The sequence below is a fragment of the Rhinoraja longicauda genome, chromosome 17 (genome assembly GCF_053455715.1).
Source record: "Rhinoraja longicauda isolate Sanriku21f chromosome 17, sRhiLon1.1, whole genome shotgun sequence".
Lineage (NCBI taxonomy): Eukaryota > Metazoa > Chordata > Chondrichthyes > Rajiformes > Arhynchobatidae > Rhinoraja > Rhinoraja longicauda.
In genome coordinates this window covers 30,815,344-30,835,621 of record NC_135969.1, presented here as the reverse complement: position 1 = coordinate 30,835,621, position 20,278 = coordinate 30,815,344, and the positions used below count along the sequence as shown (strand labels likewise).

Here is a 20,278-nt window from a genome sequence, read left to right as displayed (position 1 = left end):
TTGTTTCATATCCTGCACCCTACTGACATTTATTAGGACATTCTGAAGTTGTGAAAAGTGCAGTTTCAATGCAAATCAGTTTTCTATTGCTTCCAACCAATAACTGGTGAATCGTTTTTGAGACTGCTGAGTGGAGAAACAAGAACATTTTTCCCAATTATTTGAGCAACAAAGATTTTCTACTGCGTATGTAAAAAGAATAGATTATAAGACAGCATGAAGTTGCCTTTGCCTGCAAGATGAGAACAGCTGTTATGCGAAAAAAAAAATTAAAAAATTGTGAACTTTACAACTTTGGACTCTACATGGCACCCAGTGGAAGAGCACAAAGTCGTGGAAACTCCCGTACTTAACATCATCCATGATCAGAACCTGTACCACATCAAGCCTTCCATGGCAACAGTTACCCCAGTCAAATGGATGGAGAGGAATAGAGATGGGGTAATGAGGGACCAGGGTATTAGGTAATTTGCATTTTTGAATTAATTTAGGGTTTACAATGGTTCTTGCATTTTAGTTTTCATTTTTTGAAAACTTATTTCTTTCTCCTTTTTGCTTTCTCTCCTTTCACCCCTTTCTTTCTTTCTTTCTCTCTCACCTCTCTCTCTTTCTCTCTCTCTTTCTCTCTCTCTTTCTCTCTTTCTCTCTCTTTCTCTCTCTCTCTCTCTCTCTCTCTCTCTCTCTCTCTCTCTCTCTCTCTCTCTCTCTCTCTCTCTCTCTCTCTCTCTCTCTCTCTCTCTCTCTCTCTCTCTCTCTCTCTTTTTCTCTCTCTCGCACTCTCTCTCACACTCTCTATCCCCCCATTACTCTTTTTCTCTATTTTTTCCTCCACACCACATAATAGTATTTACGTGAACAAGTCTCTGACCATTTGTGGGGCCTCACCTTTGAGGATTGTGGTTCACGTTGCAATTGTCTCTGGAGATCTGGGCTGCGGAGTATTTATACCTGCTGATCTCTACATTGTACCAGTAGACACTGTCCTTGTGATGATTTCGTTTATGTCTAGCCAGCAGAGGTCTGGGTTCAATCTCAGTTCCACACTAACATGGTCAATAATAAGTGGGGAAACAGGCACAGCCTCATTGCAAACTTGTTCGCAAGACATGGTGAGCCACTATCACTCTATTGCAGAACGTGGCTGGTCCCATCCACAATTTGCATGTGAATGGCATCATTATTATAATGGTTTCCAAAGTAAGAAGCAGGACTGCGCAGTTATGCAGGCAGCTCGGTTTGAGATGCCCCAAGGCTGCACTAAAACTGGCAATAATGCTGAACCATCTATAAAAGAATATCATTTAAAAAGGAAAATTAGCTCTAAATTGGAGAGGAAAAAACACATCCAGAAGGCAATGAGGTAATAGTCATCGTTGGAAACTGTTGGCTGACATGCTATTGAAGTGAAATCAGATTGGAGTTGGGTTTATTGTTTAGTCAGGATGTGTGCAATATACTGCTGCTACTGCTGACAAGGGGGAGATAAAATTATGCTGAATGTGCAAGTAGCTGATCACTAACTGGAATGGTATATTTTATTCTGTTTTTATTTTCCCATGCACTGAGGTGATTTTAACTGGGCCTAAATGCATTTTTGTTCTTGTGGCATAGTGCGTTATTTAAAGAGTCACTATCTTTTTTCTGGTATTGCATCTAACTGTATACACTGGAATTTAGAAGGATGAGAGGAGATCTTATCGAAATGTATATGATTATTAAGGGGTTGGACACGTTAGAGGCAGGAAACATGTTCCCAATGTTGGGGGAGTCCAGAACAAGGGGCCACAGTTTAAGAATAAGGGGTAGGCCATTTTGAACTGAGATGAGGAAAAACTTTTTCAGTCAGAGTTGTGAATCTGTGGAATTCTCTGCCTCAGAAGGCAGTGGAGGCCAATTCTCTGAATGCATTTAAGAGAGAGCTAGATAGAGCTCTTAAGGATAGTGGAGTCAGGGGGTATGGGGAGAAGGCAGGAACGGGGTACTGAGAATGATCAGCCATGATCACATTAAATAGCGGTGCTGGCTCGAAGGGCCGAATGGCCTCCTCCTGCACCTATTGTCTATTGTCTATTGTCTAACTGGAAAGTTTGTTTTAGTGCTTGATGGAATTGGGCTAGGGTTTGCAGTAAAAGTAACACTAACCTAGCAGGAAAAATACTGTATCTGCAATCCCAGTCCGGGTACTTTAGTTTAATTTAAAGATACTGCGAGGAAGCAGGCCCTTCAGCCCACCAAGTCCGCACCGACCAGCGATCCCTGTACACAAACATTATCCTCCACACTAGGGACAATTTACAATTTTACTGAAGCCAGTTACCCTACAAACCTATACGCCTTTGGAGTGTGGGAGGAAACCAGAGCACCTGGAGGAAACCCACGCAGGTCAGAGGAAGAATGTACAAACTCCGTAAAGACAGCACCCATAGTCAGGATCGAATCCGGGTCTCTGGCCTTGTAAGGCAGCAACACTACTGCTGCACGAGTTCTGTGATAATTCTATTGTTGCAGTCCAAAAAAAACTCGTGCAATAGAAAATCATACGGCAAATGTCAGTGGGGGAGAAAAAAAGGGTTAAGGACGAGAGAGTTTCACATTTGTAATAACATTTGTAATTTTTCCTGCAGGATGTTCAAAAATAAAGATATTTTCGATAACAATAAGTTTATTTTTGCTGTTGCAAGTTAAAAATGTCCAAGGCTGTAACATTGTTTAACAGAGCATCATTGCGATTGCCTGTCAGTGTCAATGATCACCCACTGTGACAGTGTGAAAGCAGGAGCTGTGTCCTTAAGAGACAATGACATCTGATTACTACAGGGAGGCTGCATGGAAGCAGATTTTTCTCTAAACTTTTTTTCGCAAAGACGACCTTTTGGTGCCAATTTCCAAAGTAAATTTTAAGCGGTTCTCTAGTTCCCAAACGAAATTCATTGAATCAACAATACAACTGGCGTTCCCTAATTCATCACTCATGTTATACTAAATTTGTGTTTTGGAAACACACGGTATAGTAGAACTACCTGCATAAAGTAAAACGTATTTCATACGGGTAGACATGTGCCATTGTAGGACATGGGAAGAGTAAGGGCTTGGTGATCAAAGAACTTGTCCTGGATCAAGGGTATGAACTAAATAAGACTCTGTCTGTAGCAACAAAGAACTGCAGATGCTGGTTAATAAACAAAAGGACACAAAGTGCTGGAATAACTCAGTGGGTCAGGCAGCATCCCTGGAGAACATGGATCAGTGACGTTTGTGGTCGAGTCCCTTCTTCGTTCTCTGTCTAGTCCCATTTGAATAACTTTTTAACTAATGGTATGATGAGCCATCATTATTATCAACTTTACTGGGAGGAACTTAAATCTGAATTTGTGTTTAAAAAAAAAATATCAATAGTGAATAGTCAAAAGTCAATTTATTTGTCACATACACATAAATGCGCAGTGAAATGAAAATTTCACTGCGCATTTATGTGTATGTGACAAATAAATTGACTATTGACTATTGGGCTTTAACGAGGTTAAAGAAGATCTTACTTAATGGCTGGTGCTGCTCCCTGCATTTCCCTTGGAGATGTCAAACAGTGAAGTTGGGTTCAATGTGTCTTTCAATGGACAGAATGTGCATTCCAATGCAGGGAACAGCTCTCCATCCAGTAGTGGGTAATTCTGACGATGACTTTCCATGTGGCAGAACCAGGGAGACACTTTCTGTAGTTACCAGAATACCAGGGAGACACTTTCTGTAGTTACCAGAATGCGACTTAAAAAAATCACGTATCTCTCTATTCTTTTTTTGTTCTGATTTGCTTTAGTTCTTTATTCTGCTGTCTTTACCTGATTTTGACATTAAATTTCTAGCATGTACATTCCAGTTCATGCTCTGTGCTGTTTATTGATGATCTTTCATTCTGATTATGGAGACCTGCATTTGCTTTATCAATTGACACAAGTCCCAGATGATCTGTCCGAGGGGGTTTGCTTTATAGACAATTACAAGAATTTTCAGTGGAGAAGCTTGCTAAGTCCACAGGACGACGGTGTTATTTTCAGCTGCTGGTGAATATAAAATCTGGGCAATTATTTTAATGAAGTAAATGAAAACGAACATTTTCTCTTTGCACCCGAGCATGATTTTTCAGTTCGTAAAGGTTAGAACTTCCTGCTTCATATTGTTTCTCGACATATAATTGCCAGTCATGCAACTGTGTAAGGTCATTGAGATTCTCTGCAGAATTCAAGCTTAACATTTTAATAAAAAGGACTCTTATTATTTCAAGGTTAAAGAATGAGAATAAATTTAATACTGAAAGATTTTTTTTAAATTGGCACTTGAAATGAATAGATGGAGTTCATGAATGATTTTGATTAGGATAAATAAGCAGAACAAGGCAAATGGGGGACATGGATTTGAGACGATTAGCAAAAGCAACAGAGGTGATGGAAATAAATGTTTAAATTGCACAGTAATTCATTGCGATCTAAATTGCATTGCCTGACAAAACTGGTGAAAGCAGATTTCACAGCAACCTTCAAGCAAACTGGAGAAATCTTTTGAAGGGAAAAGAATTACAAGTATAAGAAAGTAGAACTAATTCGATAGCTTTACCAAAAAACCCATCACTAAGATGGATTGAATGTGCCCCTCCTGTCAGTGTAATTCAATTTTGACAATGGCAATTAATTTCATCATGTGTAATTCAGGATTTAGTTGGCAATTTAATCTTACCCAACGACTATTATTTCATCACAACGTACCTTCTTTTTTGGTGGGTGGGGGGGAAGAGGAGAATGTGTTTTGGTGGAGCGATATCATTTGGATTTAGGGAATTACAGCAGTAATTTTACATCAGCATTCCCACTGAGTAATACATTCAAATAAGTTGTTTTAGGTTTTGCCCTGGGTTAGATATTGACAAGGTGTCCTTTGAACAGTGCTGCAATTATTCTGCTATGTCCATTTAAAACCTTGTCTTTCTTCTACATGTGATGTTCCCTTGCACGGTATTTTCTCTGTTCTACCTGAAGGACTAATGTAGAATGTGTTTGGCATAGTGTTGGAACCCATGGTTTTAAATCTCAGTCAGGACAGTGTTTAGTTTAGAGATACAATGTGGATACAGGCTCTTCGGCCCACCAAATCTGTGCCAACTAACGCCACCGTACATTAGTTGTATGTTATCCCAGTTTCACATCCTACACACTAAGGGCATTTTTGCACAAGTCAATTAACATGAACCTGCCGTCTTTGGAATGTGGGAGGAAACTGGAGCACCCGGACAAAACCCACACGGTCACAGGAAGAACATGCAATCTCCATATAGACAGCACCCGTAGTCAGGATCGAACCTGGAACTCTGGCATTGTGAGGCAGCAACTCTGCCGCTGCACCACTGTAAAACCCTATAACTCCACTGGTAACCTCCAATAAGCTGTTGTGTTAGGGACTTTGGTGCTGGATTAGTAGACTTTCTGAACGATTGGATGTTATATCCAAAATTTATTCAATTTTTTAATATTGCACAGCATTATATCAAAATTTATTTCTGGACCTGGTAATTTTAATGGGAATGTGGGAACTGGGAACCTAGCATGTTGGAAGGGAGCTCGAGGGTTGAGGGTCTCTTATGGTCATAGGAGATTGGCACGTATCTCCTGGTGAGCCTTTGGGATTTCTCAATGTTTGGACAGCGGATCACTTGGTCTTTTATGCTCTAACATAAGATGGGGTCCCTGAATCTTTTGCTCTGTGGAAGCATTCTCGCCCAAGTTTACACAAAGGGAAACAGAAATGTTTGAAATCCATGCTCCCTGAATCCCCAGAACTGTCCATGTACACTTCCAAATAACTGTAGTTGTTAAATCGTTCTAAGCTGAAATTTCACGTCTTCACATTTTAGGTTGAAAATCTATTGAAAGTGGGGTGAGCTGTGGGGGGAAAGAATGAGGACGCTAAAGAATGAATGCAACATTTTGAGCAGACACTATTGTCAGCTGCAATGTAGATAAATGTAGAGCAACATCTTTTATACATGAAATATAGTAAACCCTCGCAATACGGACCATGGGGATGAGGGGGGAGGGATGGTGTTCGTTATTGCCAATTGTCCACTCTAAGCAAGCAAAGGGGGAATAGTTTAACACAAGGCTGGAATGGAAGAAATGCGGCTTCGTGGTGGGGGTGGGGGGGGAGGGGGGAGGGGTGAGGGGGGTGAGGGGGGTGGGGGGGGTTAAACAAGCGGGAGGTCTCATGCTCGGGGGCCACAGAGTCCCCTGCCCCACACGCAGTGCGCCAGGGACGGGCCCAGTACTCACAACGCCTTTCATGCTGCTCGCTCTCTCCGCTCCTGCAACTGGTAGCACATGACGTAGCGCCATCTCCCAGGGTAACTGGCGGAAGTTGGGGGTGGTACAGCTTTCTGCGGCAAAGAATTCCACAGATTCACCACCCTCCGACGAAAATAATTTCTCCTCATCTCCTTCCTGGAAGAATGTCCTTTAATTCTGAGGCTATGACCTCTAGTTCGAGGCTCTCCCACTGTAATCGTGTCTTATTGAAGATTCCATTGCTATCAATATTTATAATTATCAATGCCATTCTGCTTTCTAAATGTTTGAAGCCACATTCCTGATGCTCATTCCTACAATGTCGCCAAAGTATTTGAACATTGCTGATTATGTGTCCAGAATGAGTATTTCTTTCAAGAAAAAAAAAAATCAATTGCAGTCAAGCTATGCTCTTTTTAAAAAAAAAAGCCTCATAATAATTTTTTTTCCATTTTATGTCACCTTGCAGATGTCGCTGATGCCAAGACAGACATCACATGGAGGTGAAATCTTTCATGCACCTACAACTAATGATCGTGATAATTGACGGCCAGCACTAAATCCCACATTCTCCACACCTCCGACGTCTGATGATTTCAGTTGCTCAAGCATTGAAGTCCCTTGATAATATATAAGTTTACTCAGAAAACGTTACCAAAAAAAATGGCAAAAAGGAGGATTTGTTCACTCTTTCATCATGCAGTGATCGTTTTTATGACCTTTTGGCTCGCCAAAGCAGCCCAGCAGCACAGCGAGTGCCCTCAGCTGTGTGTTTGTGAAATCCGCCCATGGTTCACACCACAGTCGACATACAGAGAAGCTGCCACTGTGGACTGCAATGATCTGCGGCTGACCAGAATCCCGAGCAACCTCTCGGCGGACACCCAGGTGCTCTTGCTTCAGAGCAACAACATCGGCAAGACCACCAACGAGTTTGAGCAGATGTTTAACCTCACCGAGCTCGATCTCTCGCAGAATAACTTTACCAATATTCAAGATGTGGGCTTGATCAACCTGACCCAGCTCACCACTCTCCATCTGGAAGAGAACCAGATAGCAGACCTGCCTGATTATAGTTTGCAGGATCTCGCCAGCCTCCAGGAGCTCTACATCAACCACAACCAAATCAGCAGCATCTCGCCCAAAGCCTTCTCTGGCCTGAGGAGCTTGTTGAGACTTCACCTGAACTCCAACAAACTGCGCGTCATTGACAGCCGTTGGTTTGAGTTCACGCTGAACTTGGAGATCCTCATGATTGGGGAGAACCCAGTCATCGGGATCCTGGATATGAACTTCAAGCCTCTGTGCAATCTGCGGAGTTTGGTTTTAGCCGGCATGGAGCTGACGGAAATCCCCGCCAATGCCCTAGTGGGTTTGGACAGTCTGGAGAGTCTCTCTTTCTATGACAACAAGCTGGGCCGGGTGCCTCAGCTTGCACTTCAGAAGGTGCCGGCTTTGAAATTCCTCGACTTGAACAAAAACCCTGTTCACAAAATTCAAGAGGGTGATTTCAGAAACATGCTTCGCCTGAAAGAACTTGGTATTAACAATATGATTGAGCTGGTCTCTATAGACAGGTATGCCTTGGACAATCTCCCTGAACTTACAAAACTAGAAGCCACAAATAACCCTAAACTGTCTTACATTCATCGCTATGCATTTCGGGAGGTTCCTTCCCTTGAAAGCCTGATGCTCAACAATAATGCATTGAATGCGCTTTATCAAAAGACTGTGGACAACCTTCCCAATCTGCGTGAAGTCAGCATTCACAGTAACCCCATCAGGTGCGACTGTGTTATTCAGTGGATGAGTTCGAACAAGACGACCATTCGCTTCATGGAGCCTCAGTCTATGTTTTGTGCGATGCCTCCAGAGTACAGAGGGCAACAAGTCAAGGAGGTCCTCCAGCAGGAGACCGCTGAACAGTGTCTTCCCATGATCGCACATGAGACTTTTCCAAATCACCTGAACGTGGACGTAGATATGACTGTGTCCTTGGATTGCCGCGCCATGGCAGAGCCTGAGCCTGAGATTTATTGGGTCACGCCACTTGGCAGTAAGATCACTGTGGACACCCTCTCGGATAAATATAAGCTGAGCACCGAGGGGACACTCGACATTTCTCACATTCACATTGAGGACTCTGGCCGATACACTTGCGTGGCCCAGAACTCTGAGGGAGCGGATACAAAGGTTGCAACCATTCGAGTCAATGGAACCTTGTTGGATGGAACTCAGGTGCTGAAAATATACGTGAAGCAAGCTGAGTCGCATTCCATCTTGGTTTCTTGGAGAGTGAACTCCAATGTCATGACCTCAAACTTAAAATGGTCGTCAGCCACCATGAAGATCGACAACCCCCACATCACGTACACTGCAAGGGTTCCAGTTGATGTCCACGAATACAACCTGACCCATCTCCAGCCTTCCACAGAGTATGAGGTCTGTCTAACCGTGTCCAATATCCACCAGCAGGCTCAGAAATCATGCGTCAATGTCACCACAAAAGGGGTGGCGTTCTCGCTGGCCATTTCTGACCAGGGAACAAGCACTGCCCTCGCTGCCGTGATGGGCTCAATGTTTGCCATCATTAGCATCGCTTCAATAGCTGTTTACACCGCCAAGCGCCTCAAGCGGAAGAACTACCACCATTCGCTGAAGAAGTACATGCAGAAGACTTCCTCCATTCCGTTGAACGAGCTTTACCCGCCACTTATAAATCTATGGGAAGGGGAGAGCGAGAAGGACAAAGATGGCTCATCTGACGTGAAGCCCACGCCCGTCGACACGTCGAGAAGCTATTATGTGTGGTAAAGGGAGGAATTTTTTGCTTCTAGTTAAAGGGAGCACAAGACTTTTTTTGCTTTTATCTGCAAAAGTGAAAGTTCAGAACCTTTTTTGTATTTTGACTTTGCTAACTTGTGGCAGAGCTGTGACGACAGGTGGATATTTCAGACTTTTAGTATAGGGTATCGCCTTTGTTTGACTTTTTTTTAAAAAGAAGGCAGCTCCATTTATCTTGCTAAATGCTTCAGTTACTGTGCTTGAATGTTCCTTTCTCTCCCCAATGCAGAACTCCCCAAAAATTAAATTGGTGGTAGTCCGGGTACACACTTTTAAAAGAACAACAAGCTTTTGAGGGGGCACTCATTCACTAAAAGCTGTTTACCTTAATTATCAGTTACTGATGCATTTCCATGTTATAGTTCTTTTTAGAATCTTGAAGCTGACAACTGGGATTAGACCCTTTCATTCTTCTATTGAATGCTGTTAGCTAACTAAATTGTATTGTTGTATCAACTATAATTTGCTCTTTTCTTGAAGTTGAAAGCCCAAACACCTGTAAATTTTATTTGCCACCTTTTTGCTTGAATTACTTTTACAACTTAGAAAAATTGTGTGGTTAATATTTAATAAAACAGTAATAGAATAAAGTGCTTTAAAAAAATGCTACATAAAAAAGGTACATTTAGGTGATTTTACTAAGGAATTTTAGCTGCCAGGGGTTTCTGAATGTCTCTAACTGCATTTAGTATCTATAGTTTAACATAATGAATTTTATTGTGAGAAGTAGATTGTAAAATGAGAACAAAACTACATTAAATCAGTTTTGATCTTGATTTTTATGGAGCTTTGAATCTCTGATTAAAGTGTTCTTCTTTGAGGTTGTTCCCATTGCCTCTGCAGATTTCCTACACAGTGTAACGTTTGACAAATTGAGGTCCTGTCGCTAATTCCCCCTTGATCGTAGTGAAAAAATTAAGCTCATCATTGAAAGTGGGTCTGACACCTGGCAACTTCAATGATTCAGTCCATATAAAACGGATATTGTGGAATTGGGGCCAGTACTGATGAAGTATAATTTTTCTTGGTAGGAACTAAAGTTAAGCAATCTTCAATCTCCTCTTAAATGAGTATTAAAAGGGGAGAAAAAAGTAGTTCTGAATATTTATAGAACTCCCCTTGAATGAAGCCTGAAAGGTTGACCAATGCTTGAACTCAATATGCTTTGGTGCTGCTTTTTAGCCCTTTAGATAAATAACTAGTGTCTCTTAGTAGAAAAGAACTAACCCCTTCTATGGGCCTCATTTAGTCGACCATTTTGCTTCTAGAAGCCTTCCTGCTGCCAGAATTGAAATGTAAACTGAAGCTTTTGTGCCCTAACTGAATGCAATAAGCAATGTCCGTAGCAATAATTTTAAAACATGTGCTGGGATTTTTGAAAGTCGCAACAGGTTCTGCAGGTTTACTATCTTTAACAAGTGTGTTTCCAGTTTTGGCAATCAACGGGTTCCTACCTCACCACAAATTAATAAGATAAAGATACAGAAGAAAGGACATTTTGGCACATGACCTTTTTTATTTTATTAAGAGGCAGTTGAATGATCACCAGTAATGGTCCTTGGAAATGGCTGGAGAAAGTTTATCTTAAGTTGGGTCTAAAGTTTTCGTAACTTTACTTTTCTTTGAGATAATCTCTTTCCTGTATCTCCATTGAATTTGTATCAAAAGCATGGTCTGATGATGTGGTTCATTTGTTTGCTCCAGTTAACGGCACTCACGGACAGAGGAGGTTCAACTCTGTCTTAAAAGCCACGTCCTTCACCTTTTCTGTGTTTTGTTCACAACTGCCTTTGTCCTTTTAAGGCTCCCCACATTTTGCTTGCTCTTGGGCCTTCAATGTATTCCTCATTTTCTATCCAGGCTTTATTCCATTTATCAGCACGGTTGGAATTTGTCATGCTCTGGGATGGGGCTGTAGCAAAGAACAATGGCTCAACCAAGCCATTAAATCACTCCCTGCAAATAAATGATGCCTTAGAGATTCAGTGTGTAGCAATATTTTAGTGCTGTCCTTCAAGGCTTATTACAAACATTAGTTTCAAGAGTACAGTAGCATAGTGGTTAAGATACCTGACTGGCATCCAGAGGCCTGGGCCATTTGATCCCGTGGCATGAGTTCAAAGCCTGTTTCCAATAGCTGGAGAACTTGAATTTGAGCAATTTAAATCTGGAATGCTAGCATCAGTAATGGTATCTACAGAATTCTGGTTTTAAAACTAATGCACACTAATGCACACACATGTGTCAGAGAAGCAAAAATATCATCCTTGCCCAATTTTGCCAAAATGTGACTCCAGTCTCACAAACATGGTTGACCTTTAACTGCTTCCTTAGTTAAAAGGCAATTATGGATAGATGATAAATGATGGTACTGTCCATTACACAGCAAAGGAATCCATCTTACCACTGTTTAAGGACCCCAGCATTATTGCCTTAATATACTACTTTAAAAGGCACAATTTTCATATAGAATATGTACAGAAGGTTTAAAGAATTGCTAGATCTGTGAAATGGTTTGAAATTAGATATTGTTAATTGTGATTGGTGCAGCAGAACTGTCATGGATGTGTTAATATTTTTGATTTAATAAACATTTGCTTTTTACAATATTCCTAGGCAGCCATTACTCTTTTTGTTCTATGGGAACATTTGACTCTCTATGGATACTCTTTATTGTTGAAGCCAGTAGCCAGCAGGCAAATTGGCTGATGAAAGCAAAATCCAGATATGAAACATTCTTCGCTAACTGATAGGGAATAATAAATTTTATTTTTGTTTTATCATTTTGGCACTTCCAGTCTTGCTAAGATACAGTGCAAGAGAGCCTTGTGTAGCTTCATTCCTTAAACCATGGTCTTGAAGCAGATTGATGATTGTAACGTTTATAATCTGATTAATATTGAATATAATATTATATTCTATTATGAAAGCTGTTTTGATGCAGTGGGATAATGCACTCGTATTCAAATATCACTTTTAAAGCACTTCCCTTTAGATTATTTATCCCCTCCTTTTAATGGATTTTTTAGTGAGTATCTGTATAACATTTCAAACTCAGCAGAAGGGTTTATGTCATAACCGGGCACAAGAATTTCATATTGGTAGAACATAACATTGTATTGAAAAATTTGCTGGTCATTTGGAAAAGAATCATAAGATTGATTGAATTTATGGAAAGATGCAGCATGGAAACAGGCCCTTCAGCCCACAGAATCCATGCCAACCATCGACTACCGGTTTACATTAATTCTATGTTATCTCACTTTCGTATCCACATCCAACACATTTAGAGCAATTTACAGAGGTCAATTAACCAACAAACCCGCATATCTAAATATGGGAAGAAACCGGAGCACTTGGAGGTTTCAGGAAGAACGTGCAAACTCCACACAGACAGCACCCGAGGACAGGATCGAACTCTGGCGCTCTGGCGCTGTGAGGTTAACGTTTTACCAGATTATTTTATTCACTGAAAGTAATTAACCAATTATACATAGCATTTCTCATACACCATACCTCAGATCATCTATTTATAACATTGGCATTTGTAACTCTGGGTTATTTGGCCTGTGGGGTGAGTTTTAAGCTGCGTAGCGGTATTTAATTTGAAAGAAAACTTAGCATTTGATGAAATATCTAAGCATTGTGGTTTAAATAATGACGTGTTGCTTTTGGCTGTCACTGCTTTGTTAAATTGACAGCAACTTGTATTGACCGCACACACAATTAACTGCAGTGATTAGTGTCAGAGAAGTTTCACTAACCATAGGTTACTCTATCAAAATCTTTGATGCAGTCAACATAATCTTAAATATTTCTTATTAATTTTATTTGTATGATCTGAAAAAAACATCAAGCGAATTTACAGAATTCTGTACAAAGCGAATTTACAGAAAACTCTGCTTTAAGTGTCGAATTTGAGAAAGATTTCAGAAAGTCCGTAAGACCATAAGACATAGGCCATTCAGCCCAACAGGTCTGCCCTGCCATTTGATCATGGCTGATCTATTTTGCACTCTCAACTCCAGTCTCCTGCCTTCTTCCTATAACCTATGATGGTCATAAGTCACAGAAAGTCATAATTTTTGCTGAATTAATTACAGTGTCATTCATGCCATTTTGGTAAAAGTCAAAAAAAGTTAAATATCTTGGCCAAGGATTTGATCCCCTTACATTTGGGCCATGACTGGATCCAAAATGGATTGGCAGGTAATGATGGCAATTCACCCAACGTTTGATTGGCAAACCAAAATTAATTGCCAAAGTTCACTGGAAGTAGTGGAATTATATCCACTTAGCAAAAGTCATCACGCAATTGAACCAACGCTGAAGTAAACTCAGGGCTGCACAAAGGCTGGTGCCATGCATTCTTTACTCACAAAGGAGTGACAAACCGTGTCCTTTTATTGAATAGGGATGGAGATTTTACCACTGTTGTTAAACATGCATCCGACTGCCCAAAGGGCACCTTTTAAATTCTGTGATTGAAATGTTGGATGTCACCTTTACTACCTGTCGTGTGACCATTTGTTTTCTGTCGAGCTGTAAATCTTAAAGCAGTCCTTGCCACACTTCTATTGGCATTCGGCTGGAACCTGGCAGGTTAATTATCAGGTTTCCATTGAGCGAAGCTATTCCTACAGGCCTCACAGGAATGGATGGGCATGAAGAAGGAGAATGTAAGCATGTGTGGGGAGGGGCACACCCTGGTGGGATGTGGGAGATAGGGGTTTGGCCCCTCCCCCCACCCCCACCCCCACCTCCACCCAACCCAACCCGCACCCTGTGAAGGTTTTGGAGATCTCAATTCCTAATAGTAAACACTGATAGTTTGTGAAATCTCTCTCTTAAATATCTCCTGTGCTCTGTTTTGTTTTCTAATTTACCAGTCCATTTTGATCACCTGTTCTTGTTTTAACCCCAGTGTATTGTTTCCCATTTCCTAGCTAGGCCAGACAGCTTTGACTTCCACTGAACTATCTCTTGTTATGAAGATCATACGACATGGGAGCATAATTAGGCCATTTTACCAAATTTGAAGACGCATGCTTTGCAATACATTGTCATTTACCCACCTACCCAGAGCTAATTATTGCTCTTTTGGTGCTATTTTCTGTCTAACTCTCTTTTTTTTGCTTGGGTTAAATTTTTTCTTGGCCATGAGGTGAATTTCTGCTGCTACTTGATGGTCTAAATGGGTATTGTATTTGGTACTTCTGACCAGTTGGGGAACCTATAAAAAAATAATCATTAGATCCATGAAATTTATCAATTATAAAATTCTTGACAGCTGCTGCTTACAGAATTGTATGGCATCTACAAGCAGACAACATGGGTATCTTCCTATGGACGGTCAGCATGGCTGTTCTGGGCTGAATGGCCTGTTCCTGTGCTGTATGACTGTGGCTCTAAAGGGGTCAGACACCTAAATTACAGCTTCTATGACAGCTGCATTTTAGATGCAGAAAGCTGCCACAGAGCTGAGGAATGGGGAGTATTGGAGAAACTGGAGAAAAATGATCAGTAGATTTGGCGATCCTCCGCTCGTTGATCTGATCGGTTTAAGTGGCCTAAAGCCGTCAATCGGTATGGGATAACAATGGGGCATGATAGGCTGCTGCTGTGGTCCAAACCAGAGGTGACTGTGGACAACATTGCAACCTGTGAAAATCATTATGGCAGAGTGGATACCCAGCACAGTGTACCAGTGGGGACGTATGAATCCATGCATGGCTAATGGCTTGCTCCTTCCTGGGTTGTCAGTTTAAAAATAGTTTTATATAAGTGTAACATTTTAGATGCAGAGCACCATAAACAAGCACTTGTGTAGGGAATAACTGCAGATGCTGGTTTACACCAAAGATAGACACAAAATGCTGGAGTAACTCAGCTGCTCAGGCAGTATCTCTCAAGTAAAAGGCAGCATCTCCAGAGATGCTGCCTGACCCACTGAGTTACTCCAGCATTTTGTATCTATAAACAAGCACTTTGCATTTTGATGATGAAGGCAGGTGGAGTTGCAGGTAGTGTTGAAGAACCTGGGAGTCTGCAGACTTGGTCAAGTTGGGCAAAGAAGTGGCAAATGGACTACAGCATAGCAAAGTGTACGGTCATGCACTTTGGTAGAAGGAATAAAGGCATAGCCTATTTTCTAAACGGGGAGAGGATTCAGAAATCAGAAGTGCAAAGGGGCTTGGGAGTGCTGGTTTATGATTCCCAAAAGGTTAATTTGCAGGTTGAGTCGGTATAAGGAAGGGAAATAAAATGTTAACATTCATTTCAAGAGGGTTAGAATCTAAAAGCAAGGATGTAAAGCTGAGGATTTAATGTTCTGATCAGACTGCATTTGGAATATTGTGAGTAGTTTTGGGCCCCAAATCTGAGGAAGGTTGTGCTTGTGTTGGAGAGGCAGAGGAGATCTTACGAAAATGATCCTGGAATGATTGGATTAATGTATGAGGTGTGTTTGATGGCTCTGAGCCTGTACTTGCTGGGGTTTAGAAGGACGAGTGGGGAATCTCATTGAAACCTATCAAATAGTGAAAGGCCTAGACATAGTGGATGTTGAAAAGATGTTTCCAGTAGAGGGAGAGTCTAAGACCAGAGGGCACAGCCTCAGAATAAAAGAAGGTATTTTTTAAAATGGAGATGGGGAGGAATTACCTAGGACAGAGGGTGGTGAATCAGGAATTCATTGCCACAAACGGCTGTGGACGCAAGTCTCTGGGTATTTTTTTAACCGGAGGTCGATGGGCTCTTGATCAGTAAGGGATTCAATGGTTGCTGGGAGAAGGCAGAGGAATGGGGTTAAAGGTAAAAATAGATCAGCCAGGATCGAATGGAGAAGAATGGGCCGAATGGCCTAATTCTGCTCCTATATCTTATGATTTTAGGATTATTACACTGGCACAAATGTAATGACTGCCATCCTTGAGTGTTTCACCACTGGAGGTGCCTGATCACGGATAAAGACTGTACCAGAAATGGGCACATCAGTTGAAACATGCACAGACTGGATTTACTGCGCCATCCTGCTCTCCTGCTTGGCACCTGTTCTTCATCAAGTGTTTCCCTGTGGATTTCTAGCACACTCCACTCTGCTGTAAATGCTAATTATAAGGTAATTGTGCCACATCGACATTTACTTCACAATGTGTCCGTATCTATTTACACGAGGGGCATATTCTTCCTTGCCTCTTTTGGCCCAGCATAATTGTAGAACATTTGCGATAACTTTGAAAGGAAACTGGCAAGGAATGTTGTATTTGTCGTTTAGAAATGAAGCTGTTCATTTTTTTGAGTTCAGCCTGGCATTGAGTTCCTGTTCCCTCACTCTTCCCTGTACACCGCAATATGGGTGATCAGTCACACGTGAAGTTTGGTTTAGTTTCGAGAGACAGCATGCAATCAGGCCCTTCAGCCCGCCGAGTCCGTGCCGACCAGTGATACCCATGCACCAGAACAATCCTAGACACCAGGGACAATTTTTACCAAAGCCAATTAACATACAAACCTGTACATCTTTGCAGTGTAGGAGGAAACCGGAGCACCCAGAGAAAACCCATGCAGTCACAGGGAGAACGTACAAACTCAATACAGGCAGCACCCATAGTCAGGATCGAACCTGGGTCTCTGGCGCTGTCAGGGAGTAACTCCCCCACCGCTGCATCACTGGACAGCCCACTCGCCCTTGCAGCTCAAGACAAATGTTGGAACGCAGGAATATGAAGGAAAATCTGTTTTCTTTTTCCAACACTGAAGGCCTATTTTGAAAACGAGGCCTGGATCAAAATATACCACTCATCATTCTGGCAATAATAATAACGTGAGGGTTTGGGGTGGTGGGGAGGGAGGAGTGCAGTGGAAGGGGAACAACAGTCGGCTGCCCTTCAGAAGTATTGCAGATGCTATACCCAGCCGGGGAGCACTGCCCAGGCCTCAAGTTCAGATCCTGCCCATTTCATTTATGTGCACCTCTTCAGCTCGCTCAAGTTTTAGTTTTGTTTTGTTTCAGAGATACAGTGCGGAAACAGGCCCATCCGCCCATTGAGTCCGCACCAACCAGCAATCCCTGCACATTAACACTATCCTACACACACTAGGGATAACTTACACTTATACCACGCCAATTAACCTACAAACCTATACGTTTTTGGAGTGTGGGAGGAAACCGAAGATCTCGGAGAAAACCCACACGGTCACGGGGAGAACATACAAACTCCATACAGACAGCACCCATAGTCAGGATCGAGCCCGGGTCTCTGGCGCTGCAAGAGCTGTAAGTCGGCCACTCTACCACTGCGCCACCGTGCTGCTCTTTGCCAGATCTTGGGCCAACATTCCCACCTGTGGAGTCCTGAAGAGCTGGGCTTTGGGTTGATGCATGTCTGTAGGAGGTGAGGGAAGGGTGCAGAGTGGACAGTGAGTGGAAAGGGACAGTGTGACAAATATTGGGTTCAGTGAGTGATTTCGAATCCTCCCGGTTCCATGGATTTTTAGATAGAAGTTAGACATTTTAACCCCTTCTGTGGCATTGGATCTTTGCAGACACCTTGGAATCTTGGGAAATTATGATCTTCCTGTCGGCTGGAAAATTGGACCATAATCACTTTGTGTTGCACATCAATCAACACTGGAATTTAATCCATGCAAGACAATTGCACGACACCCACTAATGTGGTTTCACATTAAACTCTAATGTTCTTCTGGAGATTTCAGCTAAGGTGTTATCTTGTGTTTAAAAAAAAAAAAACTTTTGATAGTTTTTTTTATTGCTAATACTACCACAACTTATTTTCATACCATAATAACTTCAATTATCTTTAGGCCTGATATCTCTACATTACCTTGGCTAGGTTGTCATGCAGCTTGGACCAATTTGTGGTTTTAATCCAAAACGGCATCCATGAGGAACTCCAGCCATTCTCTGATGCTATTTCCCTCTGAGCTGCCTCAATTGGTACCCATCTTGTCTCCCAGTCAGATGGTCCTAGATTCATGACCCATACCAATGAATTAGAATTTTACCCGTCTCTGGAACAGCTACATTAACAAGAGGGAAAGAGGTGTCTTCCATTTTCACATTCACAGAGGACATTTAAAATGGGATCTCGGTAGCTCTTTCAGATTGGTGTTGAAGATCCCGTGATCGTATCCATAGATCATCCAGAGCAGTTGCTCCATGTCCCAGCTAACAGTTATCCCAATCAGCATTGCTAATGAAGAACTGATAATCCTAAAATAATGACTGCGGTAGTTTGTTAGCTGGAAAACACCTGCCTAAGACCAATGCAAATGAAAACTGGAAAAGAGAACGCAGGAAAATGTGACCTGGAGCAGATGATTCAGCTGGACATATGGCGTTAAAACAACTTCACTCAATACATATGAATCACAAATGTTACTTGACCCAGAACCAACAGAAATGTGGAGCAGGTCAGCTTGCCACATGTTCAATATTCTGGCCAGTACTGCACATGCAGCTCTCCTGGATGAAATTTAGGATGACTACTTGCGAATAGAAACATAGAAACATAGAAAATAGGTGCAGGAGTAGGCCATTTGGCCCTTCGAGCCTGCACTGCCATTCAATATGATCATGGCTGATCATCCAGCTCAGTAACCTGTACCTGCCTTCTCTCCATACCCCCTGATCTCTTTAGCCACAAGGGCCACATCTAACTCCCTCTTAAATATAGCCAATGAACTGGCCTCAACTACCTTCTGTGGCAGAGAATTCCACAGACTCACCACTCTCTGTGTGAAGAAATGCATCTTTGAATTCCTTCAGAGAACATTGTTAGTTCACCATTTGCTACAGCAGAGCGGAGAAAATGCAGCACTATTATAACAAATGCATTAACCAAAAAACACCCAATCAATGCAATCCAATCTGATCAAATCATGTTGGTAGAACAGTCAAAATTCCTGTAATAATGCTTACCAATTCCACAGGTAAGTTCTCAACCATAATGAAGTTGGAGACATCTCATGCAATGCAACACCTTGTGTTTTAAAGTAAGGGACTATTTCTGGAGAAGCTTCTATTAATTGGAAAATTATTGGTTACCCTGACTGCAATTGTTTGTGAGCTGTAAATCGCTCTCCGAAGACCAATGCAAAGGAAGACTGTGAAAGAGAATGCAAGAAAAGTTGATCGTAAAAAGGAGATTTGGGTGGAAATATGGTGTTAAAAAGACATCACATATGAATCACAACTATTACTTGACCCTGATCCTCCCTGTATGTCTCATCCGATAGCTAAAAGTGATTTTGTGCTATTTGTGCACAAGAAGTACCAAAAGTAGAGCATTATTTAGGAGAAATAGAACGTGTATACCACAATGATAGGGTAGATTTCTTTTAAGGTGGAGCTCCTATATCTTCATAACCATGCCAAGCATATGAAATAGTTTTACACAATAATTCTATTTTCTCTTAAATTATAAAATAATCTCAAGCATCATTTAAATTAATTTATTATCATTTCTGTATGTTTGCCTTAGTTTTGTTTTTCTTCAACTGCAAATTGATTGGAAAATTCAAAACTGACTCTCAGAATTTGGGCACCGTTTTGAACAATGCAATTTTAATAAGCCCTCCAAGCAAGATCGAAAGAAATATATGAAAATTCTCATGGCTCCATCTCTATAAAGAACTTAAAATTACATAAGAAAGCAATGGGGCTTCTGAGACTTGTATTACATTGCACATTCTGATCAAGTGAGACACCAAAAACCACAATTCAAGTATGGCAAAGAGCTCATTAATCTTTTATGATTTAAATTTTCTATAAGTACAGAATAAAATGGAGCATTCTAGCTTCTGTGGAGCAGATCAATTCCTCCTGAAACTATATTCAACTCATTTAAACTCCTGAGGGAAATAAGTGAGCAAAAAGATAATCCACCCTCAAACTGTTCCCTAATTCTCCAAAGTGATCTATCAATACTGCAGTATATCAAATCTAACATTATAGATATTTTGTTCAACCGGGAACTCTCACGGCTACAATTTCTATGGTTCGGCTGCCCAGCAACTCTTAAAGTGATTTGAATGATGAGTCATTTGTGTATAATATTCTGAGAGCTTCAGACTGTTGAGGATGG

General features: G+C 41.5%; 1 protein-coding gene across 1 annotated transcript in view; it reads left to right on the top strand.

The window, feature by feature from the left end:
- Nucleotides 1-11,779, top strand: part of lrrn1 (leucine rich repeat neuronal 1) — a 48,458-nt gene extending 36,679 nt beyond the window's left edge. The window contains exon 2 of the mRNA XM_078414471.1: nt 6,796-11,779. Coding sequence (XP_078270597.1) covers nt 6,990-9,140 — 2,151 coding nt within the window. The 5' untranslated portion in view covers nt 6,796-6,989 and the 3' untranslated portion in view covers nt 9,141-11,779. The remainder of the gene's footprint in view (nt 1-6,795) is intronic.
- Nucleotides 11,780-20,278: the final 8,499 nt, after the last annotated feature.